This window comes from Narcine bancroftii, chromosome 14, assembly GCF_036971445.1.
Source record: "Narcine bancroftii isolate sNarBan1 chromosome 14, sNarBan1.hap1, whole genome shotgun sequence".
NCBI classification, from domain to species: domain Eukaryota; kingdom Metazoa; phylum Chordata; class Chondrichthyes; order Torpediniformes; family Narcinidae; genus Narcine; species Narcine bancroftii.
Genome location: NC_091482.1, coordinates 61,272,081 through 61,299,799, shown reverse-complemented (window position 1 = coordinate 61,299,799; position 27,719 = coordinate 61,272,081). Strand labels below are relative to the sequence as shown.

The following is a 27,719-nucleotide window of genomic DNA, read 5'->3' as shown; positions in this document are numbered from 1 at the left end:
TTGTTTAGTCTTTAATTTTCTTCAAGCTTCTTTCATCCTCGTCGCCAATGTCACATTTATGGCCCGAAATGTGAAGTTAATAAAACATTAAACACAAGTTTATCAGGTAAACTTCTCTGGGTCTTTATTCTCCGGTTTCCTTTGTTCTCCTGCTTGTGCTCTTATCTCTCTCTCCCATACCACGTGACTTCCGGTGCATCTCATACATATTCATTATCATGACAGAAATTGGAGGTCAATACTAACGCCCTCTGGTTGGAAAGTGCCGAGATATCCTCACGCCAACGTGAGCTATTGATTGAAGTGAAACTGGTTTTATAGGGTGAGCACTAGGACCCCCGCGGAGGCAGCAGCAGCAGCAGCAGGGGCGGGGCCAGGTCGTGGGACGGCGTGCGCGCGCGCGTTGCCTTCACAGCCAAGATGGCTGCCGGCGAGGGGTGAAGGGCACTCGTGGGATCCCCGTCAGCGGTCGTCACTGATTATGAATGCGCATTCCGACCTGGGGTTGTCGGTGGAGTTGGTCGTAATCTGGTGACGGACGCGTGGAGTTTCTCCCCGAGCGGTGAGTTAGCTCCGGTCACCCCGCAAGGAGATCTCACCGGGTCGCCTGTCACAGCGCAGCCGGCTCGGCCAGGACGCATGCGCAAACTTGCCGGCAACGGATGTCACTGTAAGGATATAGTTGTGGTCAATGGAGAGAACTATCGACGAATGCAGTAGAATATTAGCTCAGTTACAGATATGGGCAGAGAAATGGATCGATAGAATTTGAACTGCACAAGTGTGAGATGGTGCCTTTTGGGAGGACAAGCTAAGGGGAATGTCTGGAGGGATCTGGGGGTCCAGATGCACAGCTCATTGAAAGTGGCCACACAAATGGACAAGGTGGTAAAGAAGGCATAGAGTTCGCTTGCATTCATTCAGCAGGGCATTGAATGTACATGTAAGGGAGTCTTGCTGTAGTTCTATAAAACACTTGTCAACTCCACTTGGAATACTGCATGTAATTCTCGTTGCCCATTACAGAAAGGTCGTGGAGGCTTTGGAAAGGCTTCAGAAATTCAAAAATTGTGATCTGGAGAGGTTGGGCAAACTTCTCTGGAGCATAGGAAACTGAGGGAAGGCCTGAAATAGGTGTATAACGTCGTGATAGGCTCTGGACAGTTAGAATCTTTTCCCCCGGGGTAAAAGCATCACACAGTCGAGGACATGTGTTTAAAGTGAGAAGGAGGACATTTAAAGGAGATGCACAGAATTGTTACTGTTTGTTCTGGGTAGGGAATATGGTCTTCTTTAAAGATCGTATTCCTTACTGACTTATGGCTTCTGGAGAATACTTTATCCTTGGACGCGGTTTAATAAATAATGTTGTATTTATTATTTAACGTACCTTGAGCTACTTGCAACAGAATGGAAACTCTATAGTAGCAAAGGAAATGCTTGTCCAATGAAGTTATGACCAGGATAATCTTTTTAAATGGTGGCATTCTTCTAATTCCACTCCAAACAGTGTTGAGAGATACTTTGAGGGGCTGTTGAGCATGTCTTTTCGTTCTGGTGGAACATGCCTTTGCACAAAGCTCCATTAGGATTCAGCTGGTTTTTCGTGGATTAGAATGTTAGTTAAAGCAATTTAAGTTTTGTTTGCAGATTCACTGAGGTCCTGCTTGGAGGATTTAAGAGACATTCATTTAGCAAATGTAAAGATAACATCAGAACATGTATTGACAGAAGCTATCCTAAACATTGTGCTAGATTATTCATCTGCAACTTTGGTATACAGATGTACAAGTGGGAATTAGATGCGGGTTACATGAATGTGGTTTTAAGATCTCAAGAAATAGTCCAATTTTTTTTATATGCATTTGTCAATAGGAGCTTTCGAAAATTGGCTCTAAAACTCCTCATTTTTAATGTTGCCAAAAACAGTTTTATTCAATCTTATTGTATAAACATTTTTCACTTTGAAATTTATACTTGTATGATGCAATAAGATCAGAAATAGCAGTGGTGGTAGGCCATCTGGCTGTTGTCTTAGCTGAGGATTCAGCTCCACTGCCTTTCCCCATAACCCCTAATTCCCCCCCATTATTTAAAAACGTGTCAATCTGTGTCTTAAATACATTCATGAAGTAGCTGCACTGTTTCATTGGGCAGAGAATCCTGCAAATTCATGACTCTCTGGGAAACACTATTCCTCCTCATCTGTCTCAAATCTACTTCTCTCAATCTTGACATTATGTCCCTGAATTCTATCTCACTTGCTAGTGGAAACAGCCTCCCTATTTATATCTTATCTCTTCTTAATTTTGTATATTTCTATGAGATCCCTACCCTTCTAAATTCCAATGAGCACAGTCTCAAGTTACTCAATCTCTCATCATAAAATAACCCCTTCATCTCTGGAATCAACATAGTTGCTCTTCAACATATGAATCAACCTCTTTTGCACTGCCTCCAGCCAGTATACCCTTTTTCAAGTAAGGCCAGGTACTCCAGGTGAGGCCTCTGTACCTTGTACAGTTGCAGCAGAAACTCGCTGCCCTGTTTAATCCCTCTAGCCATGAAGGTCAACATCCCATTTGCTTTCTTGATTACCTGATGTATCTGCAAATTAAATTTTTGTTATTAATTCCCAGGTCTTTCAGCTCAACAGCATGAAAATATTGTTAACCATATTTTTCAACGTTCTGCTAGAATGGAGAGATGGAGTTAAGAGTTGTATGAGGAGAGAGAGATGGATTTTCAATTGTTCTAGGAAATCAGTTCAACCTGGAATACTAACTAATCTGTCCAGACATGCTATATGAGTTACTGAGTACCAGAAACATCTTCTGTTTTTTGTTTCAAATTTCAAATATTTGTAGTTTTTTGATTTAGGAATTGTGTATATTTTTCTAAATAGTTGCCACTGACCATATAAAATCGATCAATTTAAATAGGGGAAAATGTTCTTATTTAGAGTTGTTCTTCAGTAGAGTTGAAATTCATTCAGGTTAACAAATGAAATGTATTGTGTGGCTCAGCATGTAGTTGGGGGAAAACTTCTGCTGTAATGCAAGGTTGAGAATTTTTCATAATGTGTCACATTGAGTATTAAGTAGATGACAAGTTGTGAATCTGGTTTCTGCTCTGCTGTTGTGCGTGGAATGCTACAATCTGTTTAAGTACAAAGAGTTAACCACAAACATTAATCATAATTTGAAAGCTTCAGTTTCAAACCTAGTTTCACTTTTTTGAAAGTCTGTGAACCATAAGACATCAGATTTGTTGAATAAATTACTTAATCAGATGGTTCAGAGAAACGTAAGGCACAAACTCCTGAAAATACTTTAACTTCAAATTGGGATATTGTAAAAGAGAATTGTTGAAACTTTCTGTTGCACATTCCCTATCTAAGGAGATTTCTTTTGCACTGTTTCCTCATCCCTGTCTTAATTTCTAACTGACTTTGCCCACAAAATAAAATGTGTTGATTCCACATTGGGCGACATATCTGAAGATTCTGTACACTTGTTCAGTGGTTGATTGTCATATGTATGATCCAGTGATTATTTGGGGAGAGGGTGAGCAAATTTAAGTGTCGCTATCTTGGAGGACCTTTCCTGGACTGAGCACGCTAACGGCATTGTGAAGAAAGCATGTCAGTGCCTCTACTTCCTCAGGTTTGTGGAGGTTTGGTATGACATGGGAAACCCTGGCATATTTTCTAGACGTGGTGGAAAGTGTTCTATTTTGACCGGTTGGATCATGGTCTGGTATGGGGACACCAATAACCCTGAGAGTAAAGCCCTGCAAAAGATACTGGACACAGCCTAGAATGTCATGTGCAAAACCCTCTACACCATCGAGAACATTTACAGGGATCGCTACCGTTGGAGTGCTGCAGAAGTCATCAAGGATCCACACAACCCAGCACGCACTCGGTTCTCACTGCTACCATCAGGAAAGAAGTATTGGTGTCACAAGCCTCACACCACTAGTTTCAGGAACAGCTCCTACCCCTCCATCATCAGACTCCTCAACAATAAAATCAATCAGGGATTAATTTGTGTAAATTTCTTTGTGCTTGTTGTGTAGTTTTTTTTAATGCCTGACCAATAAGTGGTAATTCTGCCTCACCCACAGAAAAAAGAATCTCATGTATGTGATGTCATGTATGTACTCTGACAATAAATTTGAAATCTGTTGAAGATTGAGGTCGAAGTTTGTTGGTCTGCATCATGTCTGAAGAGACATTTGCTGTACAAGTTGTGAAATGACCAGGATTATACATTCTTAATCCAAAAACGATCTCCAGATGAAAAGCACTTCTGTGCTTGTGTGTGAATTTAGATATAATGACAAATTTGTGGTTGTATAGCAGCTTGAAGATTATTGGGCACTCGGGAAAGATGTTCAAATGCACCTGATGTGTTGTGTTCTGGGATTTCATCATTTCTGGAACAAATGAATGAAATGTGAGTCCTTTGATGAGTTAAACACTCCCAAATTACTCCATAAACTTTGCAGCCATGTGGTTACCATCACAAAAACAAGCGTTGAGCTGACTAAAGTACAAGTTGAAAAGTTCTGCAAGTGATCTGTAGGAAGATGTGACTTGTATTAAACACTTAGTTATTTTCATTTATTTGGTACATAAAGAGAGGGTGAATATTGGACTGCTGGAAAATGACATTGGGGAGATAATGGAGACAAAGAATGGTGGATGATCTTAATAAGTATTTGTGCCTGTCTTCACTGTAGAAGACATCAGCAGTATGCCAGAAGGTTGAGAATATCAAGGAGCAAAATCGTGTGGTGCTGGGAAAGTTGAAAGGTCTGAAGGTGGATAAATCACCTAGACCAGATGAACAACACCCCAGGGTTTTGAAAGAGGTAGCTAAAAAAAATTGTGGAGAACTTTCAGGAATTGGAAAATTACAAATGTGTCTTCACCCTTTAAGAAAGAAGGGAGGCAAAAGACATGAAATTATAGACTGGTTAACCTGACTTTGGTGGTTAGTAAGATGTTAGATTCTATTATTAAACAATGTCGAGCACAGAATGAAGTATTATTAATCAGATCAAGCATGATATCCTAGTCTTCGTCTGGAATTGATATATCCAAATCTCATTCCCATTCATTCTTAATTCCCCTCCCTGAACATATTCTTAGATCCATCAAATTATCATAAATAATTGCTATCAATCCACCATGAGAAAATTTTAAATCAAAGAGTAACTCAAGGATATTGGTTTTGGGAATTCGAGGTAATTTAGAAAGTTTATACTGAGAAAAATGCCTAATTTATAGGTATCTTTTAAAAAAAAATGCCTATTAGGAAGGTTGAATTTAATTATTAGTTATTCAAATGATGCAAAATTACCTTGAATATACAGATCCTTAAGACTTTTTATACCCCATCTAACCCACTCCTTGAAACCCGAATCTAAGATAGCTAGATGCTTGAAAAGGATGATTTTTTTAAAATGGGGCTAGCAAGAGAAACATTGAGATAGCCAAAGAATTTCCTAAATTGTACCCAAATTCTCAACCTATCTCATTATCTGTCCGTTTCGAAAAGGGTAAGAAAGAACCTAAAGCTGCCAACGTAGCTAATTTTTTTTAAGAAAAACCCAGTGGTATGTAGTTTAACTTTAGATATATGTATTCTATCTCATTTTTGTTCTGATATTGATCCACTCTGGAATACTGTGAGCAGTTTTGGGTTAAGGAAGGATGTGTTGGTATTGGAGGAGGTCTAGAGGTTTACAAGGATGATCCCAGAAGTGAAAGTGTTTTCATATGAGAAGCCTTTGAATGCCCTGGGATTGTACTTGCTGGGGTTTAGAGTTGGGGTGGTGGGGGGGTGGGGGGGGGGGGTATGTGGAATCTTATTGAAGCCTACAGAATACTAAAAGGACTGGATAGAGTGGATGAGGAGAGGATTTTTCAACATGGGACAGTCTGGGGGAACCAGAGGGCACAGACTCAGAATATAAAAATGTCTCTTTAGAACAGAGATGAGGATACATTTCTTTACCAGGATTTTGTGGTGGGAGTGGGGGGTGGAGGTCGAATTTGTTGCTCTGGAGGCCAAGTCATTGGGAATATTTAAGGCAGAAGTAGGTATCTTCTTGATCAGGAAGGGAATCAGGGTTATGGCAAGAAGGCAGGAGAATGGATAGTAAATCAGTCATAATGGACTGATGAGGCAGACTCAATAGGTCACATGACCTAATTCCGCTCTTATGTCTTAGGGTTATTTATCAGTATTACTTCTCTCTATTCGTAAACATAGTATATACTGGCTCTTTACTTGTGTAGCAGTGCTTCCCAGTGGAGTTCAAATTTAGATTTAGTTCCCATGTAAGCAGCATTGGTGGAGGAGGGCCAGATGAACAAGTATTCTATTCCCTGTTTCGGTGTATGATTGTTTTTTGGTGTGAATGGTGATTTGCCTGGTTTGTGTCTGCCTATATCACGGAAACATTTTGCAACACTAACTGAATGTTCATGAGCTGTGAAAATGTCTCCAATCCAATCATGTGATAGTTTCCACAAGAGCACAGTATCTCAATATTAAAGGCAACTGTGACTATAACTGTTTACAAGTTAAATGAGTGTCTGGTTTCTGAGATGTCCCCAGTGGTTCAGAATTTGCCTCTTACTGGGTTGCATGTTGTCTGCATACACAGCTTTACGCTATTTGTTTAGCTAATTGTTGGTAGGAAAACTCCACTTAAAATGGTTGGAACTTCATACGTCATATTTTTCTGATTTCAGATTTACTGTCAGAGTACATACACGACCATCACATACAATCCTGAGATATTTCCCCCTGCAGGAAAGGCAGAATTACCACTTATTGGTGGTGCAAAAAAAACTGACTCAATGTACATGTAAACAAATAAAGAAATTTAAACAAACTGACTGTGCAATACAGAGAGAGTAAAAAAAATCAATAAAGTGTGCAAGTAAGAGTCCTTAAATACCTCCCTGATTGAGTTTGTTGTTGAGGAGTCTGATGGTGGAGGGGTAGCAGCTGTTCCTGAACCTGGTGGTGTGAGTTTTGACACCTAGACCCCTTTCTTGATGGGAGCAGCGAGAACAGAGTGTGTGCTGGGTGGTGTGGATCCTTGATAATTGTTGCTGCTCTCCCAACAGCCGCATTCCCTGTAGATGTTCTTGATGGTGGGGTGGGTTTTGCCTGTGATGTCCTGGGCTGTGTCCACTACTTTTTGCAGGGCTTTATGTTCAGGGGTATTGGTGTCCCTGTGATGTAGCTGTCAGAACCCTTTCCACCACAGATCTGTTGAAATTTTCCAGGATTTCCGAAGTCATACCAAACCTCTGCAAACTGCTGAGGAAGTAGAGATGCTGAACAATTTGTAGAACTTGACTGCTTTGGTTTGATTATTGGGTGTTTGGATTTGACTGTGCACTGAGTGCCACTTCATTGCAAAGTCAAACCCAGAGTCATAGAGCACAAAACCTAGTTTGGGAATTGTTCAGCAGCTCTCATTTTCGTCACGCAACTTTGAATGATACAATTGTGTGGCACAAAAGGAAGTCTGGCTCCATTAGAACTATCCATTTAAACACACTTCCTTAGTTTTTTTTTATATTTCCTTATTACATAAGAGGCAGTCACTTGGTTTATTGAGTCTGTTGGTTATTGGAGCACTTGCCCCACTTATTTCCCAGTGACCTATTACCTCTCCCATGCCCATCAACTTCCCCAAGCTCTTCTCCCATCTAGGGATCCTGGTAATTACACCAGGGGTAGCCCTGGGCAACAAATTTTTTCAAAAAGTTTGCTTTCTGGGGAAAATAAAGGGGTTATGATAGACAACTTCAAGATGAGCATAAAGATAATTTCAGTCTTACTGCAGGAAGTTGAAGCAACAGTGTTGGTGAATGAAGGATCTGTGCCTCAAATCAGAATTTGCAGTCTTAAAAATCACTGGAAACTGAGATGAGAACTTTCACCTACAAGATTGTGAATCTCAAGAAGGCTGTTGAGCTTCAGTCACTAATTGCACTGGACAACAACTTTTTTCAAAAAGTTTGCTTCCTGAAAAAAAAAAATTAGGATTATGATGGATACTTCAAGTTGGGGAAAAAAGATAATTTCAGATTTGCTGCATCATGTAGGAAGTTGGAGAAACATTAACTTTTATTGAATTTAGCATGTTTAACCTTATAATGATACTGACACATTGCGTTAGTTCATCTGACTCAAATATATTTTGCCGCTGATTTTCATTTGCACTCAGCAGTTATGCCTCTCATGTCAGTGTCCAACAATAGTTGGCCAGTATTGATCGATTCTAGTTGCCCTGATCCCGCTTTTCCATGGTCACAGTGTCCTGGTGAAACCTTTCACCATGTTCACCACTGACTGCACCAAGATCAGCAGGGAAGATGTCCAAGTGTGAAGGCAGAAAATGTATTTTCAGTGACATGTTGCACTTCATGGTTTTGTCGGCTTGAAGTCGACTTAAAGTATGACAGGAAATCACAAAAATAGGTTATATCTAAACAAAAACAGTATGCGATAGGAAAATTTTAAAATTTTCCTGATCAGCCGCCCAAAATCCATTCAAAAGTGTCCGGTAAGCAAAATCTTCATTGCCCAGTGTAATTTATAGTGATAAATTAATCTACCCAACAGCACACCTTTCAGATGTGGGAGGAACCAGAGCATCTGAAGGAAATCCATGTGGTCACAGAAAGAGCTACACCAGAGGACAACATTGAACCATTCGCTGCAACGATGAGGGAGCACCTCTACCCGCTACAAGCTTGTGCTGTCATAGCCCTGCCACTTTTAACCTTTCATCTTTGAAATATCAGATTTTTCCTGATCTAAAATTGGGTTTTAAACCGATACCTGATTCTAACATAGAGGACACATGCTTGGAGATTTCTTCTGCCACTGAGAATTGAAGCTCTTGTGTGTCTGGAGATTATTCATGTTCCAAATTGGTATGAAAGCACTTTTCATGCAGCATTGTAGGGACATTTGTCATAAACAGAACTTAATTTCAGGAAGATTCTTTGATTATTGAGGCCTTTGTCATGTGCTGTTTATTTTCATGGTTGTGCAATTTGACCAGCAGGAGACTGAGAGAAAGATATATTTTTTTTAAAAAAGAGAAGTGCATAAACACTTCCTTCCAAAACAACCTTTTTCAACAGATATTTATGAACTATAATTTTCATAGTGCAAGAGGCCAAAACTTTTTCAAAAACAGTTGAATTAAAGGGCAAAAGAAGAAAGGAATTGAAAATGATCATCACTCAAGAAGTACGAGAGAAAGCTAAAAAAACCCCTGGGCATAATGCTTGATCCTCAGGTTTTAAAAGAAGCCTTTGCAGAAATAGAGGACTGAAAGCAGTAAATATAACATCTCTATTGGAAAAAGGAGGCTTTTGCTTAGTTAACCCAACATACATTGTTAATGTTCATTATTAAAGAACTCGTAAGACACTTAGAAAATTGTAGTATGTCAATATAGTTTCATGCAAGGGATGTTGTGTTAGGCAAATATTTCAAAGTTCTTTGAAAATTATGGTGAAAGTTTACTACATAATATGGCTCATGGTATTGCATGTAATGTCATTGCACTGATAGTAGATTGGAGCGCTGGCAGAAAATAAAGATTTGTGGCAGCACGCCGCTGCAGCGATCAAGCCAGTGCTCCGGGTGGTGAGTGCAACTAAAGGCCAGCAGCCCGCGCAGCGGCACTGGCCCCAACAAGCAAGGGCAAGGGCAGCTTGAAGGTCAGTGACCCCAAAATGGCACTGGCTTGCTGCACAGCCAACAGTCAGGGACAGCACACGGGGAATAAGGGATTGTTATGCAAGAAGGTATCCGCGCGTGGGAAACCCGCTTTTGTTATCCAGGTTGGCCCCACTTGTTACGCGCGGTCAGCAGGGCAGTCACGCCAAAGATGTCGATGCACATCTGTCTCTTCCGCCCCAGAATGGAAGTTGGCATGCGCGCTTATATCAGGTCAACACAAGTGGTGGGACATATACGCGGTTCGACTGCCGGCCTAATAAGCGAGCACGTGCAGTTTGAATAAACATTCTACTGTGACGCTCGAGCTAACAGCCTGCATCTCCAGTCTGTTCAACCACTCTCTCACAGCATGCTTCAACTGGATTTTTTTTTCAGGCTGACAAGGTGGTTTCCCTAAGATTGTTGGAGCCTGAGTAATTTATGACCTTGAAAAAGGTTGATGAAGGCTGGTCTGAAAGATTAGACCAAATGTGATTTAAGGCAAGTTCACAAATTGGATCCAAACTTGGTAGTTGTAGGAGAGAGGGTGATGGCGAAGGATTGTTTTTAAAGCCCTTGACTAGTGGTGTACCATAGCACTTGGTGTTCGGACCCATCTGGATGTGAAGATTGGATGTAGGATTGGTCAGTTTACACAGGACACAAGCATTACTACAGGCTTCAGAATTATATTGGCTGGTAGGTGACCGATGGAGTTTAATACTGAGAAGTGTGATGTGGAGGGGGGAATGGGGTATGATCTGTATCATGAAGGTGGCACCACAGGTAGATGGAATTGCAGAGAAGGCAGATAGCCTAGAACAGAGGTTCTCAACCTTTTCTACCTCTTACTCAGGAGCTCTGATACCCACACTCCTGTTCGGCTCCGAATCATGGGTCCTCTACCGGCACCACCTACGGCTCCTAGAACGCTTCCACCAGCGTTGTCTCCGCTCCATCCTCAACATCCATTGGAGCGCTCACACCCCTAACGTCGAGGTACTCGAGATGGCAGAGGTCGACAGCATCGAGTCCACGCTGCTGAAGATCCAGCTGCGCTGGATGGGTCACGTCTCCAGAATGGAGGACCATCGCCTTCCCAAGATCGTATTATATGGCGAGCTCTCCACTGGCCACCGTGACAGAGGTGCACCAAAGAAAAGGTACAAGGACTGCCTAAAGAAATCTCTTGGTGCCTGCCACATTGACCACCGCCAGTGGGCTGATAACGCCTCAAACCGTGCATCTTGGCGCCTCACAGTTTGGCGGGCAGCAGCCTCCTTTGAAGAAGACCGCAGAGCCCACCTCACTGACAAAAGGCAAAGGAGGAAAAACCCAACACCCAACCCCAACCAACCAATTTTCCCTTGCAACCGCTGCAATCGTGTCTGCCTGTCCCGCATCGGACTGGTCAGCCACAAACGAGCCTGCAGCTGACGTGGACTTTTTACCCCCTCCATAAATCTTCGTCCGCGAAGCCAAGCCAAAGAAAAACTTAAAGTGGTATGTGAGTGGGGATAAGGTTGAGAACCACTGTTCTGGAATGCAAGAGCTTTACAGGACAACACTGAAGAGAGTGTAAAGGGATCTCACCAGGAGGTTTCTGGGGATGGAATGTTTCAATTATGGGAGCGAATGAACAGGTTGGGTTTGTTTTCCCAGGAGAAGATGAGGCTGAGTGAGGACCTGATTCAAGTGTACAAAATTAGGTGAGGCTAATGAAAAGTTCTTTATGGCGGAAGTGTCCATGATTAGAGGGCATAGGTTTAAGATGAAGAGTCGTATGGAGGGGATATGAGAGATTTTTTTTTGAGTCGTTGCATTCTGAAAAGGATTGCCCAAAAATATTCGAGGCACAAACTCTCATAACATTTATAAAGCATCTGATCAAACTGTTAAATCACAAAGAAAGAGTAGGAGAGTGGTAGAAGAGGTTAGTAAAGGCTAGTACGATTATTAACATGGACATGGTTTTTGTGACGTCAGACTCAATGACTCAAATAGAATGGACATCTTAATTCGAACTGTGTCTTCCAGATTTCTAAAATGGAGTTCAAATTTTCAAAATGGTTTAGGAAAATTTAAATTTGTAGCTCAGGTTTAGCAAACCTACAAGAAACCAACCAACCCGTTGTATTCCGATCACAACACCATTGTCCCAGTTAAATATGTCTGATTTTTAAGCTTTGAGAACCTCTTGCAGCTCTCATCAATTTGTCTTTGGTAGATTTTGCAGATTCTCTGATTATTTATATTCTGTGGGGGGGGGGGGGGAGAAAGCTACACTATTATTAATTGAGCTTCCTCCCAAGTTTCCATGTATAGCAAGCTCCTCTTAGTTCTCCTTTTTCATGCTGTGTATTTTACTATTAAATTTAGATACTCTTCTCCTTTCAAGTCCAGAGAAAGAGACCTAACCTTTTCACTCTTTCCTGATAACTAGATCAGGGTTTCTCATGCCATACATGCAAATCTTCTTGTATTCTCCCTAGTGGGAATAATAATGAATTCCGTGCAGTGTATGTTCACTCATATTGGAGATCAATACCCCATATTCCATCTACAACTCAATGGATGAATGTTGAATTTTTCATTCTCAGCTAACTCACACCCTGTGTTCCTTTCCCAGCCCCACGTTCTTTCTCACTTTGGCAAATGGAAATGGGAAAGGTGAACAATCACCTACACACCTATTCACCTGATTTTCCCTCTGGACTCTCCTTCTACAACCTCCTCATTCTGCCTATAATCCTTCTCTCATCTGGTTCCACTGGAGGGCTTGAGATACAAGGAGAGAATGAATAGGGTGGAAGCTTTCCCTGAAGCTGGCTGAAGGTTGTCTTTGCAGTGATCCATAAAATCACAAGGGGCTAGTCAGACTTTTTCTCAGAGTAGGGATTCTAAAATGGGAGGGTATAGATTGAAGGTGAGAGGGGAAATACACGATAGAGACCTGAGTGGCACCTTTTCCACACTGAAGGTAGTGGATATATGGAACCAGCTGCCAGAGGAAGCAATAGAGGTCGGTACAATTGCAATGTTTTAAAAGACATTTGGACAAGTGGATGAATAGGAAGGGATTAGGAGGGATAAGACACACATAAAGAACTAGGTCAGGAAGACACTTTGGTCTGCATAGACAAGTTGGACTGAAAAGCCTATTTGCAAGCAGTATAACTGACTTTTGATTTTTTTTTTCTCTCTGCCCTTCTTCCCTTTTTGGCTTTATCTGCCTTTTGTTTATCCTTGCATTTCCAACTATCACATGCTATCCTTGGTGTCTTAAACCCTGCTCCCCCACCTGGTCACATCTGACCTTAATTCCCTGCTTCCACCTACCAGATCCTGTCTTATCTCTTTTTGCTGGCAGTGTCCCCTGCATGCTCAATCTTGATGCAGGATCAGGACCCAAAATGCCATCACCTCTTTGCCTCCACAGTTGCTGCTTCAACTGTTAAATTTCTCTGGCAGTTTGTATTCTGAGTTAAAAAGGGCATTTGGCAAATAAAGAACGAGGGCTTGGAACAAGCAGTATTCTTGCTGAAATTCTGAGGAGCTTCATCTGAGGCAGAATCCAGGAAGAACTGTCTTTTTTGGGTTCTTTCTAGTGGGAATCTTCCTCCACCCTCCAATTGTGATGATGTAATGGGGGGGGGGGGGGGTGGCAGTGTATTATACTGACTGCTTAGTATTGGCTATGGCTGTAGAGATACAACAGATGGAGATGCTTCCCACTGGCCAGTTTGTGGTGGTTATAGTCTGTTAATAAAAGCCCAGTATTAGTATAACATTTGTCTGGTCCATGTCTATGGCATATCAATTTTATTAACAGACTATAATCAATACTAGTGACTAGTGGAGTTTGACATGGATTTGTCCTGGGACTTACTAGTGGGACAGTTTGCAGATACAACAAAAGCTTGAGGGGTTGTGATTGCATAGAAGGTTACAATATCACCATATCACCATATACAGCACAGAACAGGCCAGTTTGACCCAACTAGTTCATGCCAGAACAAATCCCCACCCTCCTAGTCCCACTGACCAACACCTGGTCCATACCCCTCCAATCCTCTCCCCTCCATGTAACTATCCAGTCTTTCCTTAAATGTAACCAATGATCCTGCCTCAACCATGTCTGCCGGAAGCTCATTCCACATCCCTACCACCCTTTGTGTAAAGAAATTTCCCCTCATGTTCCCCTTATAATTTTCCCCCTTCGATCTTAAACCATGCCCTCTAGTTTGAATCTCCCCCATTCTTAATTGAAAAAGCCTATCCACGTTGACTCTCTCTGTCCCTTTTAAAATCTTGAACACCTCCATCAAATCCTCAATCCCTCAATCTTCTACACTCCAGAGAAAAAAGCCCCAGGCTGCTCAACCTTTCTCTGTCACTCAAACCCTGACATCCTGTCAACATTCTCGTGAACCTTCTCTGCACTCTCTCGATTTTGTTTATCACCTTCCTCTCATGTGGTGACCCAAACTGCGCACAGAAATGCTTTCCAGAAGGACAAAAGCTGGCCAACTTTGGGAGGCTGTCTGGTCCAAGGAGAAGACTGGCAATCCGACAGATGACCTGAAGGAAAGAGGATCATCTGGAGAACTCAGAAGGGGACAAGTTTTAGGATATTGACAGGATGCAGTGTGGGGGCAGAAAAGTGGCAGATGGCGTTCAATCCAGATAAGTGTTACATAATGCATTTTGTATGGTCAAATTTGAGGCAGAGCTCATGATTAATGGAAGGATTCTCAACAGTATGAAAGAACAGAGTGAATTTGGGGGTCCAAATCCATAGTTATTGACAGGGTAGTTAAAGGCTTGTGCTACGCTGGCTTTTATTAATTAAGGGATTGAGTTCAAGAGTTGTGAGGTAATATTGCAGCTCTATAAAACTCTGACTTGGAATATTGTGTCCACACTTTGAATATTGTGTTCGGTTCTAGTTGCCTCATTACAGGAAGGATGTGGAAGGTATGGAGAGGGTTCAGAGGAGATTTAAGACAATAGTTGGAGAATGTGCCTGATGAGACAAGGTTAACAGAGCTGAAGTGTTTCTATTTGGAGCGAAAGATGAGAAGTGACAGGACTACAAGATAATGAGAGGCATAGATAGAGTGGACAGCAAGCACCTTTTTTCCCCCAGGATGAAAATAGCAAACACCAGAGGACATCTGTACAAAGTTTTACACAGAGTAGTGGGTGCCTGGACTGCATTTGTGGGGGTGGGGGGGTGGTGATGGTGAAGAAGCTGGTACAATAAAGATTCTTAGACCGGTACATGGATGCATGGAAAAATAGAGGGTTAAGGGTTTGAGGTGGGTGAAGAAGCTGGTACAATAAAGATACCTAGACCGGTACATGGATACATGGAAAAATAGAGGGTTAAGGGTTTGAAGTGGGTGAAGAGGCTGGTACAATAAAGAATCTTAGACCGGTACATGGATACATGGAAAAATAGAGGGTTAAGGGTTTGAGGTGGGCATGGTCAGGTGAAGTAGGTCGGCACAACATCGTGGGCTTTGTACTGTGCTATAATATTCTATGTTCTGGATTAAAGACATTGAGGAATTGATACTCAGTTCTATTTGTTCATTTCCAAATTTGTAAATATCCCTCGAGAATTTGTCTATGGGAGTTTGGCCACCTTTTGATATTGCTTGTCAGTTGCTAATGTTTGCATCACCTGTTTTGTCCCCTTACGAAAGTCAAAAGATGGAAGAGAGTTCTTTATATTGTGCAAGATGACCACAGATCAGGAAATGTTTCAACATACTTAAATCCCTCTGGTTTTGGATACATGTTTACTGTCTTAAAATCTATTCTAAATTTCCATTGTGGAGTATTTGCAACTCTACTTTATTTTGCAGACATTAAGTGCCACATCATGGCATAATACAAGGGTGAAATATTAATCTATTTTGTGGTCTTCGTTGAAGTTAATGGATTGTTATCTTGAACTTATCTTTAAACTTGACCAACTATTTTGTCATCTCAAAACAGTAACTACTGCCCTTGCATTAATGAAAGAATGGCATAATTTTTAGAATTTCAGCAACATTTTTGAAGGGTTCTCTGCAAGTTTTATCCAATACAAATGTAAAGTGAAAATGCATATTAAATATCATGAGGAATATAGTTGTTGATATATCTGGCTGCCCAATGGTGATGAACTATTTAAGCTGATAGATGAGGTTGGATCTTTGAATAATGATATACAAATAAACTTATGCATCTAATCAGGAACTCATCGGTGCTAATCTTGGTACTCATCTTGCACCATTTTCCTTGTTCATGTAATTGGCATGTGTTCTCTCCTTTTATAATTATGTCAAAAAGTCTGTGCTGGTTCTGAATTTTCCTACCTATCTGAAACTTATGGAGTTAGAAAATACCTCTGGGGAAATTGTTGGCACAAACCGCTGCGATTTCTTAGTGGTTCAGTGTTAACTGAAATCAATTGTGTCATCCTCTGGCCTTTATAACATTTCCATTTCATCTGTCCCAGATAGTTTCTATGGATGATGCTTAACCACATGACCGGTGGATCAACACAAGGATTTGGGATTTCTGCGGCCCATGTAAAAGAGTGCCAGGGGCTTAGATGGGGCAGAATTTGTTAGCTGTCTCTAAGAGGATTTCTTGACATAGTATGTAGATAATCCAACCAGGAAAAGAGCCATACTGGACCTTGTATTGGGAAATGAACATCGCTGGGTGATCAGCGGTTCAGTGGGAGAATACAATTCTGTTAGCTTTACGTTAGTTATGTATACAGTTGGACCTGTGGTTGTTGGGAGGGAAGGGGTCAATGGGGAAATGGTTCTAAATTGGGGAAAGGTTAATCACAACTGTGTTAGGCAGGAGTTGGGGAAAGTAGATTGGGAACCATGGTTATGTCAGAGTATTTTAAAGTCTGGTAATAATTCAGGATTAACATCTTCCTGTGGGGAAGAAGGGCAAGGATGCAAAGTGTTCGGGAACTTTGGAAGACCAGCTGTATTGTAAATTTAATCAAAAAGGAAAGGGAACCTCATGTTAGGTTTGGGAAGCTGAAATTGACAGGAATATAAAGGGAGCAGAAGAGAACTTAAACAGGAAATATGGAGAGCTGAAGTGAATCATGAAATGTCCTTTGTATGTCAGAATAAAGAGAATCCCAAGGCATTTTATATACATATTAAAAACAGTAATGAGAGATGGTAGGACTACTCAAGGACAAAGGAGAGACTTTATGCCTGGAGCTAGAGGAAGTGGGCAAGATACTAAACAAGTACTTTGCATCATTAAATGCCAAAGAGAAGGACCTGGAGGATACTGAAATCAGGAAGCTATTGTGGTGTTGGGTCTCTTGAAGAGCATTAAGGTGGATAAGTCTCCAGTTCCTGATGAGATCTATCCCGTGTTAATGAGAGAGGTAGGAGAGATTGTGGGTTCTGACAGAAATCTTGAAATCGTCTTCACCCTATAGGTGAGGTCCTGAGGATAGGAGAATAACCATTGGTTTTCCTCTGATGAAGAAGGACAGTAAAGACAAACCAGGAATTTATAGGCTAGTGAGCTTCTCGTGATTCGCAGATAGGTGGGACAAATTTAAAAAAAAAAGAATGTATGGGGTAGGAAAATGGATAAAGGTGAAAATCATGGTAAAAATGGAACAGAATTTTGAGGTAAATTGAATTTGAAAAATTCACTCTTCATACCATTGGGTTTATGCTGTCTGATTCCATTATATTCATAGAACATTACAGCACAGAAAAAAGGCCCTAGTCCCACTGACCTGCTGGGGTGGGGGAGGGAGATAGATGTCTGGTTTTAGGTTGGATAGTCAGGCTTTTGAGCCCTCTGTCCTCCGTCCGGAGCCACCTTGAACTAGACAATAATTTGTCCTCCATTTGGGGGTCTGGACCCTGGGCCAGAAAGGGCACTTAACTGTTAAATCAGTGTCCCGGGGTCCAAAGGCCTTGTGCAGCCACCTGGCGCATGTGCTCGAGGTACCAGCTAATGCATGCGCGATGAGGAGGAAGGGTGACAATGGCGCTCGAAGGTTCATGGCAAGTAAGCCGGGGGGGGGGGAAGAGGAGAGGGTGGTGGAGGCACTATTTTAAATCGACCCCCCCCCCGGAATGGTCCATCGACCTCTGGAAGTCGATATCGTCGACGACTTTGGAGACCCCCTACCCCAATGGGTCCTCAATAGGAGCTCCCTGCTTCTTCTGTCTATTCCCATCAGTGTTCTCTTTTCCTACCTTTGATTTATTCCATTTTTTCTTAACTGTACAGTATCAGTATTTTCTTCCTTAACAATTTATTTGAATTTCACTTTCATCTCCTAGAGAAGCATTTTCCTTTGAATTCTCTTGAATTCATGCTTAAATGGCTACTTCTGCCTTTCCCCTGCGTGTATTGGGCATAGGTGGAGATTCACTGTTGCTCCTAACTGTAAAGTTTTTTTTTCATGCCTAGCCAAACTAACGTGACTCATCTCAGATAAGACATTAAATTCAATTTTATAAATTAGTAAGAAGAGCAGGTCACGGCCCCTCAAATATGCTCTGCTATTCAACAAGATCGTGAAGAGTATAAGAAAGATTTCTGATTCACAGAGCAAAATGAAATCCCCTCATATCTGCCTTATTTTTCAGTAGTAACTGTTAGCTCTAGATCTTCCCCAAAGAGGAAACATCTTCTCTATGTTCACCCGGTCCAGACCATGCAGGATCTTATTTATTTCCGATTTAGTCTTGGTGCCTATTTTGTTGCCCTCTCTTTACCAGCGGTGCTTTTTTTTAAAAAAAAAAGGCATTTATTTTCTCTTTTATAAAATAGTTATCTGGCTTTTCTTCTGCCTACACAGTGACATTTTGGTAATGGTATGAAATTTATTCCTTCAATATGAAGCCTCAGATTCACATTAGTCGTGATTAGTAATCCCACTATTAAATTTCCCCATGTACTCAGACTCAATGTAACCACCACTGTTTCTTCAAAACAGATGACTCATAGTTTATCTAATCTTTGCCAGTTATTGCCATGTGGTTACTGGAAGGGAGTTGTGATACAAGCTGTGATGAAGCATTGAACATGGTTAGGTGTTTGCTGTGTAATATTATTAGTAATATGCTAGTAATATTACAATATAGGGGAAAAAAATAGCACTTACCACATCTGTTAATTGCCCTCTTCTGTACTACAATTCAGCCACTGTTTAAAAATCTAATCCTGTGCATTCTACCAAATTATTAACTTTTTTATACATTCTCTAGAAATTCACGATTCTTTTATTGTCATGAATGAAATAAAAACGATGTAATATTCCACAAAATTACATTTGGTCTACGATAAGGCAGGTAAAGATTCACCATCAGCAGAAATTGCTCATCGCCCTGCACAATCAGAGAAAGAAAAGCAAGAGGGTCCTTTCAGAGTCACTGAGTATCTGTGGATTTGCCTCCAGCGCTCCCGTAGCTTCTACAGTCACACAGATGTCAGTCCAAGCCATTGGCAACCCAAACCTCTGATACAATCAGAAAGCCTTCAGCGCCCGAACCCACTCGGGTGCTCTTCACACCCTTGGCACCCTCTCGCATCCTGGTTCTGATACCCGTTACCCTGTCGGCCAGTCTCCAGCAGTCTGCATTCTGTGTGGGTTCCTTGCCTAGCGTTGCCATCGGGCTACTGCCTATGTGTTTGTTAGCTGCAGAGCCCGTCACTGGTCCACTGCTGTGGTCACCATCCTATAGGGTCATCTCCTCTGCTTCTCTTCTCAAATGGGGTGTATCCTCCCTGCAACAGTCCTTTACTTCCCTGGAATCTGCAACCCCTCGAACCACTGCCAGCACAGGTGCTGCCATCGCAGATACCGCAGATACAAGATTTTAAAATGAAACACCTTCAGCTCCTTTAATGGGGTGTTTAAAGAATCTTTATGGTCATTTTAATTTTTAAAAAAATGGTAGTTCTATACTTGAGGATTTGTTTTCATTGCTTTCATTAGGAGGCTGACCAGATATGGTTTAGAATTTAATATTTCTATCAGTAAAGGAGTTATTGCCAGGAAGGATGAACCGTGGGAGTTTTGGGAGTACACATTCATTTGTTCATCTGTGTAGAAATGTTAATTCATTATAACTCTTTTAACCACAACTGTGAAATCAAATTCCCCCAGTAGAATGTAAATGTGCAGTGTTTTTTTTTAGATTGAGAGGCAGTCATGCTACACAATGTTCACATTCACAATCTGCGCATTCCTTCTTGTTTCACTTTAAGCTTGAACTCATTCCTTCTATTTTAATGAGGCCAGCATTTGTATCATTTTAATTGATCCCCTGATTCAGAGAATCAGAGAACACTTTTTTAAAAAAAAACTATTCCATTGTTGGGTCTGCACTCGCACATGGGACAAACGGATGGCAAATTTATCTTGGTGAAAAACATTAACCACTTCATAATGATGGTCTGGTAGTTTTAAGGGGGTAAAGGTTTACTCAAAAGGAATTAAATTTTATCAACATTGAAATTCACGTCATAAAATACAGAGTTATATAAAGATATACATTAAAAGTCAAAAGGATTCATTACACTCGAGTCGTATCATTTAATCCAAGGTACTCCACATTCTCAATCAAACAAATTACGTTGTAATAATATTTTATTGCACAAAAAAGATCCAAACCCACTATCAAAAAAAATGCTTGGCAAACAAAGAACAAATTCTTATCAGAGTAAGGAATTACCTTTAGTCAACACATTCTACCTTCATATCAAATCAGAGATTATGAAAGTAATTCAAGAAGGGTCCCCATAGCGTTCGAAATTTGAATTCAAATCAGAAATTGAGCAGCTAATCTTCTCTAAATTTAAACATGACATAACGTCACTTAGCCATTGAGCATGAGTAGGCGGAGCAACGTTCCGCCATCTGAACAACGCTGCCTGCCTAGCCATAAGAGAAATAAAAGTTAGTACTTGCACATCAGTTTTTCATCTAATAAGTAATTATCCAGGTGTTAAGGAAATCACAATTTGAAATTATTGCATTTTTTTGTTTTGAAATTATACGGGCAACATGGTTAACGTAGTGATTAAGCGCAGTGCTATTTTAGTGTCAGTGTCCCAAGTTCATATCTGGCGCTGTCTAGAAGGAGTTTATATGTTCTCCCTATGTCTGCATGGGTTTTCTCTGGGCATTCCGGTTTTCTTCCACCCTTCAAAACATAGAAGGGTTGTATATCAATTAGGTGTAATTCGTCAGCACCGGCTCGTGGGCTGGAAGAGTCTTCTTTCTTTCTTTGGCTTGGCTTCGCGCCGAAGATTTATGGAGGGGTAATGTCCACGTCAGCTGCAGGCTCGTTTGTGGCTGACAAGTCCGATGTGGGACAGGCAGACATGGTTGCAGCGGTGGCAAGGGAAAATTGGTGGGTTGCGGTTGGGTGTTGGGTTTTTCCTCCTTTGTCTTTTGACAGTGAGGTGGGCTCTGCGGTCTTCTTCAAAGGAGGTTGCTGCCCGCCGAACTGTGAGGCGCCAAGATGCACGGTTTGAGGCGATATCACCCCATTGGCGGTGGTCAATGTGGCAGGCACCAAGAGATTTGTTTAGGCAGTCCTTGTACCTCTTCTTTGGTGCACCTCTGTCATGGTGGCCAGTGGAGAGCTCGCCATATAACACGATCTTGGGAAGGCGATTTGATCATTCTGGAGACGTGACCTACCCAGCGCAGTTTGATCTTCAGCAGCGTGGATTCAATGCTGTCGGCCTCTGCCATCTCGAGTACTTCGATGTTGGAGATGAAGTCGCTGCAATGAATGTTGAGGATGGAGCGGAGACAACGCTGGTGGAAGCGTTCTAGGACCCGTAGGTGATGCCAGTAGAGGACCCATGATTCGGAGCCGAACAGGAGTGTGGGTATGACAACAGCTCTGTATACGCTAACCTTTGTGAGGTTTTTCAGTTGGTTGTTTTTCCAGACTCTTTTGTGTAGTCTTCCAAAGGCGCTATTTTCCTTGGCGAGTCTGTTGTCTATCTCGTTGTTGATCCTTGCATCCGATGAAATGGTGCAGCCGAGATAGGTAAACTGGTTGACCGTTTTGAGTTTTGTGTGCCCGATGGAAGCTGTGATTTTTTTTTTTCTCTCTCTCTTCCTCTTTTTCTGCTACTCAGCTGCATATGGTGTCCTCTCTGGCCTCCTCTGCATTGAAAAGACCAAACGCAGGAAAGGTGACAATTTGTTTGAGTGCAGATTTTCTGTCCTTGGGCACAAGCTGGAACTCCCAATTGCCAGCTACTTTAATTCAATTCACCATTCTCATGCAGACATATCTGTCATTTGCCTCATCTATTGCCAGTGTGAGGAGAAATGTAAACTTGAGTAGCAAGATATTAAATTCCTCCCGGGTAATTCCCACCCCAATCCCGTCCCAATATTTCTATCTGTCCTTTACTTGCTATCATTATACTTTCTGCAACCACCTCCCCTCCTCCAACTGGTCTAACCTCCTGCTCTCTCATCTTATTTTGTCCGGTATCCTATCACCTCTTGATCTCTCCCCAGAATTCCCCCGCTGCTATCCTTGCTGTTTTCCCTTCCCACTTTAGTTTTGACAGAGGGTCCCAACCTAAGCTAAATGTTGACTCTCCATTGATGCTCCCTGATCTGCTTGAGCCCCTTCGGCTTCTCGTTGTTCCCTCTATTTTTCCTCCAAGTGATCAAATACTCCAACAAACCCTGTAAGTTTTTGGAGGGTGGGAGGAAACCCACACAGGTCATGGGGAGATCGTGCAAACTCCTGACAGTGCTGGATTTGAACTCGGGTCACTGGCGCTGTAACAGCGTTGCAGTGACCATTCCATGGAACATTGGTTACCCTTTGCCTCCTGTGGATGCAGTGTGACCTGCTGAGTTTCTCCACTACGTCTGTGTTTGGGGGGTTGGAGGGGGTGTAATAAATGTTTCTGGAGGATGTGGGAAGAGTGGCATTGAAATGGGTAACATCATACACCTCTGCAAGATGATCAAGAAAGTTATCTGATGCCCAGACTCTGGCCTGTTCCTGCAGCCATCGCACCAGCCGCACCTCTGCTCAATGGTGGCTTAATGATGGGTGCAGATGTGGTAGTCTGAAGGGCCAGTTTCTCTTCTGTATAACTGTGTGGCTCAAATAAATTCACTTGACGCTTCTATGTAACAATATTCTGGAACATTTATGGTTGGGTTACACAAAGGGACAGTTATAGTCACTATTCATGGAACTGTCTTGCACCTGTTAAATGTAGAGAAAGGGCAGTATGTCCTTCACCTCAGTTGTACACAATGCCATTTGCCTTACTAAGCTAGATGATGAATTTTATTCAGACTATGTGGCTTCACATATTCAGTTGAATTTTTAAATTATCAATACCAAAACTGAATAACATGAATACACAAAATCTTTAACCTGAGATGATTTGTCAGCTTTAAATATTCAAGACCTTAAATTTAGTTTGCTTGATGTGAAAGAATATTCTGGTGTTTGTGCCACTGTTGTGTTCTCAGTTCATTTCAGTCCACACCTGCTGTTGTCCACTCAGTATGTGAATTGATGACCTTGATGCCAATCTACAAATGTTGTAATAATTCCATATTTTATTCATGGTATTAAGATCTGTCTCAGCATAATGCTAATTATAAATAGGCCAAATAACTAAACGTGCAGCAATACACCCAGTCAGACAGGATTCCACCCACTGCCCAGACTACCTGTATCTTACAGGTCAGGAATCCAAATTTGTGGAGTGTATTAGGAATTGTGTTTGGAGCTTAACATTTGAACCTAGCTTGGAACAGGCTATTTCAGATTTGGTTATGAGTGCTGCATTAGGATTAATAGGATATTGTGTTTAAGGATCCCCTAGGGCAGTGGGTCTCAACCTTTTTTCTCTCTCGCATACCACCTTATGTCTTCTTCTTCTTTGGCTTGGCTTCGCGGACGAAGATTTATGGAGGGGGTAAAAGTCCACGTCAGCTGCAGGCTCGTTTGTGGCTGACAAGTCCGATGCGGGACAGGCAGACACGGTTGCAGCAGCTGCAGGGGAAAATTGGTGGGTTGGGGTTGGGTGTTGGGTTTTTCCTCCTTTGCCTTTTGTCACTGACCACCTTATGTAATCCCCTTCTAACTACAGAGCACCACTGCCCTAGGGAGTAAGATCTCAACACATTTGAATTCCAGATACAATTTGAAGATGAATATGAGTTAACTAATATCCCCATCTTAAATTTGGGCAATTGCAGAGGTGTGAAGGTAGAGTGGATGAGGTGAAAAGGCTGAGGAATGAGTCAGTGAATGAACAACGGCAAATATTTAAACATTTCCTCACACTCAGCAGGAATCTAATCCAAGTAGAACAGGGTATTCAGGAAAAAGACAAACCATTGGGTTTCACATGGAGGCAAAGGAAAATATTAAATGAAAACTAGAAGGTACAAAGTAGTAAGGGCTGGTGATTGGAAGAATGCATTTATAGGAAGTAATTACATTTTGGAAAGAGCAGGAATTTGCACCAAGGACTGGAGAACACTCTTTCTTTGGGTTGTACTTGTACAATCAGGTGACAATGAACTTGACTTGGCGCTGTTGGAAGTGGCATTGAAGACCATGGTTATATTGAGAACCTAGGCAGTCTTGAAGGGCTGAGTGGCCTATTACTACTGTTTTCATACATTTTTTGTGTTCATGTCGATGCAAAGGTTTTAATGAATGGACCCTGTCTATCTGAGAGTTGACAACAAGGTAAGAGCAACAGAGAGTTTCAGATAGGATAGAGATGAGATCTTACACCTATAGGCCTTTCTGATATTCAGAAAAACGTAAAAACTTGTAAATTTGCTTTAATATATTTAAATGTTTTGAAACAAAAACATTTAAAACGCCTTCAGCAAAATTGATTAACTGAACATTTTCCTTCTAATCTCTTCAATGGGAATTCCCATTCAAGCAAAGGTGTGTTTGGTAAAGGATGGCAGAGATAATGTTGATGAATCTGAGCACCTGAGTGGCATCCACCACTTTCTGCCCAGGACATGCTTGTCTGGCAGTGGCTGGATATTAACAATTTTTCTCAGAACCTCAACCAGTGTGATTTAAGGGTTATGGGGATAAGGCTGGAAAGGGGTACTGATGGTAGTGATCAGCCATGATCTGTAAAATGGCGGTGCTGACTTGACGGGCCGAAGGGCCTACTCCAGCTCCTATTGTCTATAGTCAATGATATCTGTTTTCTGTCAATGTTTCAATGAGCAGAGTATTTTTCTTGTGACCTCTAAGTTGCAAATCTGCTTTCCTGTATTTTTCCCTGTGGAAGTTGAGGTGGGTAACATTATTTCCTGTTAACTTCTGCTCCTAAGTCGCTTAGCCCCAACACTTTTTTCTTTCTCTGATCTTTTGACCTGTACACCACTTGGATCTTCATGGTTGCAATGGGAAAATTATTTACATTCTTTGAGCAATGAGGTTTTACGTTGGTCTAAGACCTACACATTAGGGTTAGGGTTAACAGACGGTTTGATCACATGGAGTACGACTGGTACGTGCTGATGGTTTTTCAAACATCAACTAAAATTTGAGAGATCAGCTGTTTTTTTATAATAATTTAAATCGTCAATGACATGAGTGCAAAGTATGATTTGTGGGATAAGAAATTCTTCCTCTATCCCACTTGTACTTGGTTTGGCTTTGATTTTTGACTCTTGAAAGCTTATTGGGCAGACCAGCGACAAAGACATTTTAACTAAAAGAAAAATGATCTGTGGTGTAAAAATGTTGTGTTTGCATATCTGCTATGAAGCATTTCATTTGCATAATGATGTTGCTTTTGCATTTCAGGTGATCAATCGCGATGGAAGACAAAGGTCCACGTGTGGCTGATTATCTCGTAGTTGCAGGCATGACTCGTGCATCAAAGCCACTTGAAGAGGAAATACACTTCAATGACAACCGCCATAAATTAGCTAAACCCAAAACACCAATTACAGATGTGGCTGTCATTATGAAATCATTAGGGGAGGTAGTTCCCCCAGGATACACCTGCGTGGAAACTACTCAAAGTGGATTATCGGCCGATCTCAACAATGGAAGTTTGATGGGTCCTCAGACTTTTTTATGCTACAAAAGAGGTAGAGATAAACCACCGCTGACCGATCTGGGGTACGTGACTGAAATTAACATCTTTCCAGATGATGTGATGTACAAGATATATGCATGGCAAAACTTTCATTTAGGTATTCAAGGTGTTCTTTTGTAATGCTCAGGAGTTTAGTTCTTCTCACATTAAAATCTACTCCTGATGCGCGGTGCACTCTGGGCTCCCAAGATGGTTCCTAGATGCAGAATAATTCTCATGATTTACTGTATATCTCTGGCTGATTTTTTTTCCATAACTCCCATTCTTCTCTTTGGCTTGGCTTCGCGGACGAAGATTTATGGAGGGGTAATGTCCACGTCAGCTGCAGGCTCGTTTGTGGCTGACAAGTCCGATGCGGGACAGGCAGGCACGGTTGCAGCGGTGGCAAGGGAAAATTGGTGGGTTGGGGTTGGGTGTTGGGTTTTTCCTCCTTTGTCTTTTGTCAGTGAGGTGGGCTCTGCAGTCTTCTTCAAAGGAGGATGCTGCCCGCCGAACTGTGAGGCGCCAAGACATGGTAACTCCCATTACCATGTCAACATACCCCTCTTTTATTTTTATTAATTATTTCAATGAAATTTGCGACCAACTCAGGGTTGGATAGTTACTGTAGTCGTTTAGGTGTGTTGCTTATCATTCAAGTTTTTGGGGGTTGGAAAGTTAAAGAGCCAGACTGTGGATCTTCGCACTTTTTCCAATATTTCACAGTCACTAAGGTGCATAAATATAGGATAGTCTGTCATAATCTAATTCGGAATTCAGGAGAAATCTCTTTATGCAGAATATGATAAGATTTTTTAAAATGTATTTGTTCATGGTTCACGGGCAAGGCCTTGCATCCCCAATTGCAACCTAAATTGAATTCATCTCGAAGGGCAGTAAAGATTCAACCAGGTTGGTGATTTTAGCGTGTATTAGGCTATACAGAGCTGTTGTCATACCCACACTCCTGTTCGGCTCCGAATCATGGGTCCTTTACCGGCATCACCTACGGCTCCTAGAACGCTTCCACCAGCGTTGTCTCCGCTCCATCCTCAACATTCATTGGAGCGCTTTCATCCCTAACGTCGAAGTACTCGAGATGGCAGAGGTCGACAGCATCGAGTCCACGCTGCTGAAGATCCAGCTGCGCTGGGTAGGTTACGTCTCCAGAATGGAGGACCATCGCCTTCCCAAGATCGTGTTCTATGGCGAGCTCTCCACTGGCCACCGAGACAGAGGTGCACCAAAGAAGAGGTACAAGGACTGCCTAAAGAAATCTCTTGGTGCCTGCCACATTGACCACCGCCAGTGGGCGGATATCGCCTCAAACCGTGCATCTTGGCGCCTCACAGTTCGGCGGGCAGCAATCTCCTTTGAAGAAGACCGCAGAGTCCACCTCACTGTCAAAAGACAAAGGAGGAAAAACCCAACACCCAACCCCAACCCACCAATTTTCCCTTGCAACCGCTGCAACCGTGTCTGCCTGTCCCGCATCGGACTTGTCAGCCACAAACGAGCCTGCAGCTGACGTGGACATTTACCCCCTCCATAAATCTTCGTCCGCGAAGCCAAGCCAAAGAAGAAGGCTACATTGGGTAAGGGTAGTGGGTTCCCTTCTTTCAGGTATATAAGTGAACCTGAATGGATATTAGTATGTAAATTTAATCACAATGTTACTGTGCATATCCTTTGTGTGGTCCTCCACACTACAACCACAAAGAGTTGTTGACGCAAATAAGGGAGGCACAATTATGGTGAAAGTACAAGATAATCAGGGAGAAATGAATAGAATGATTTGTTCATGGAATG

General features: G+C 41.9%; 1 protein-coding gene across 5 annotated transcripts in view; it reads left to right on the top strand.

The window, feature by feature from the left end:
- Positions 1-404: 404 nt before the first annotated feature.
- The window catches only part of dennd4a (DENN/MADD domain containing 4A), a 108,607-nt gene continuing 81,292 nt past the window's right edge, over positions 405-27,719 (top strand). For 4 of the 5 annotated variants that reach the window (XM_069910995.1, XM_069910994.1, XM_069910993.1 and 1 more), the window contains exons 1-2: positions 405-562; positions 25,634-25,954. In XM_069910995.1, coding sequence (XP_069767096.1) covers positions 25,647-25,954 — 308 coding nt within the window. In that variant the 5' untranslated portion in view covers positions 405-562; positions 25,634-25,646. The other variant, XM_069910992.1, reaches the window with a different exon arrangement.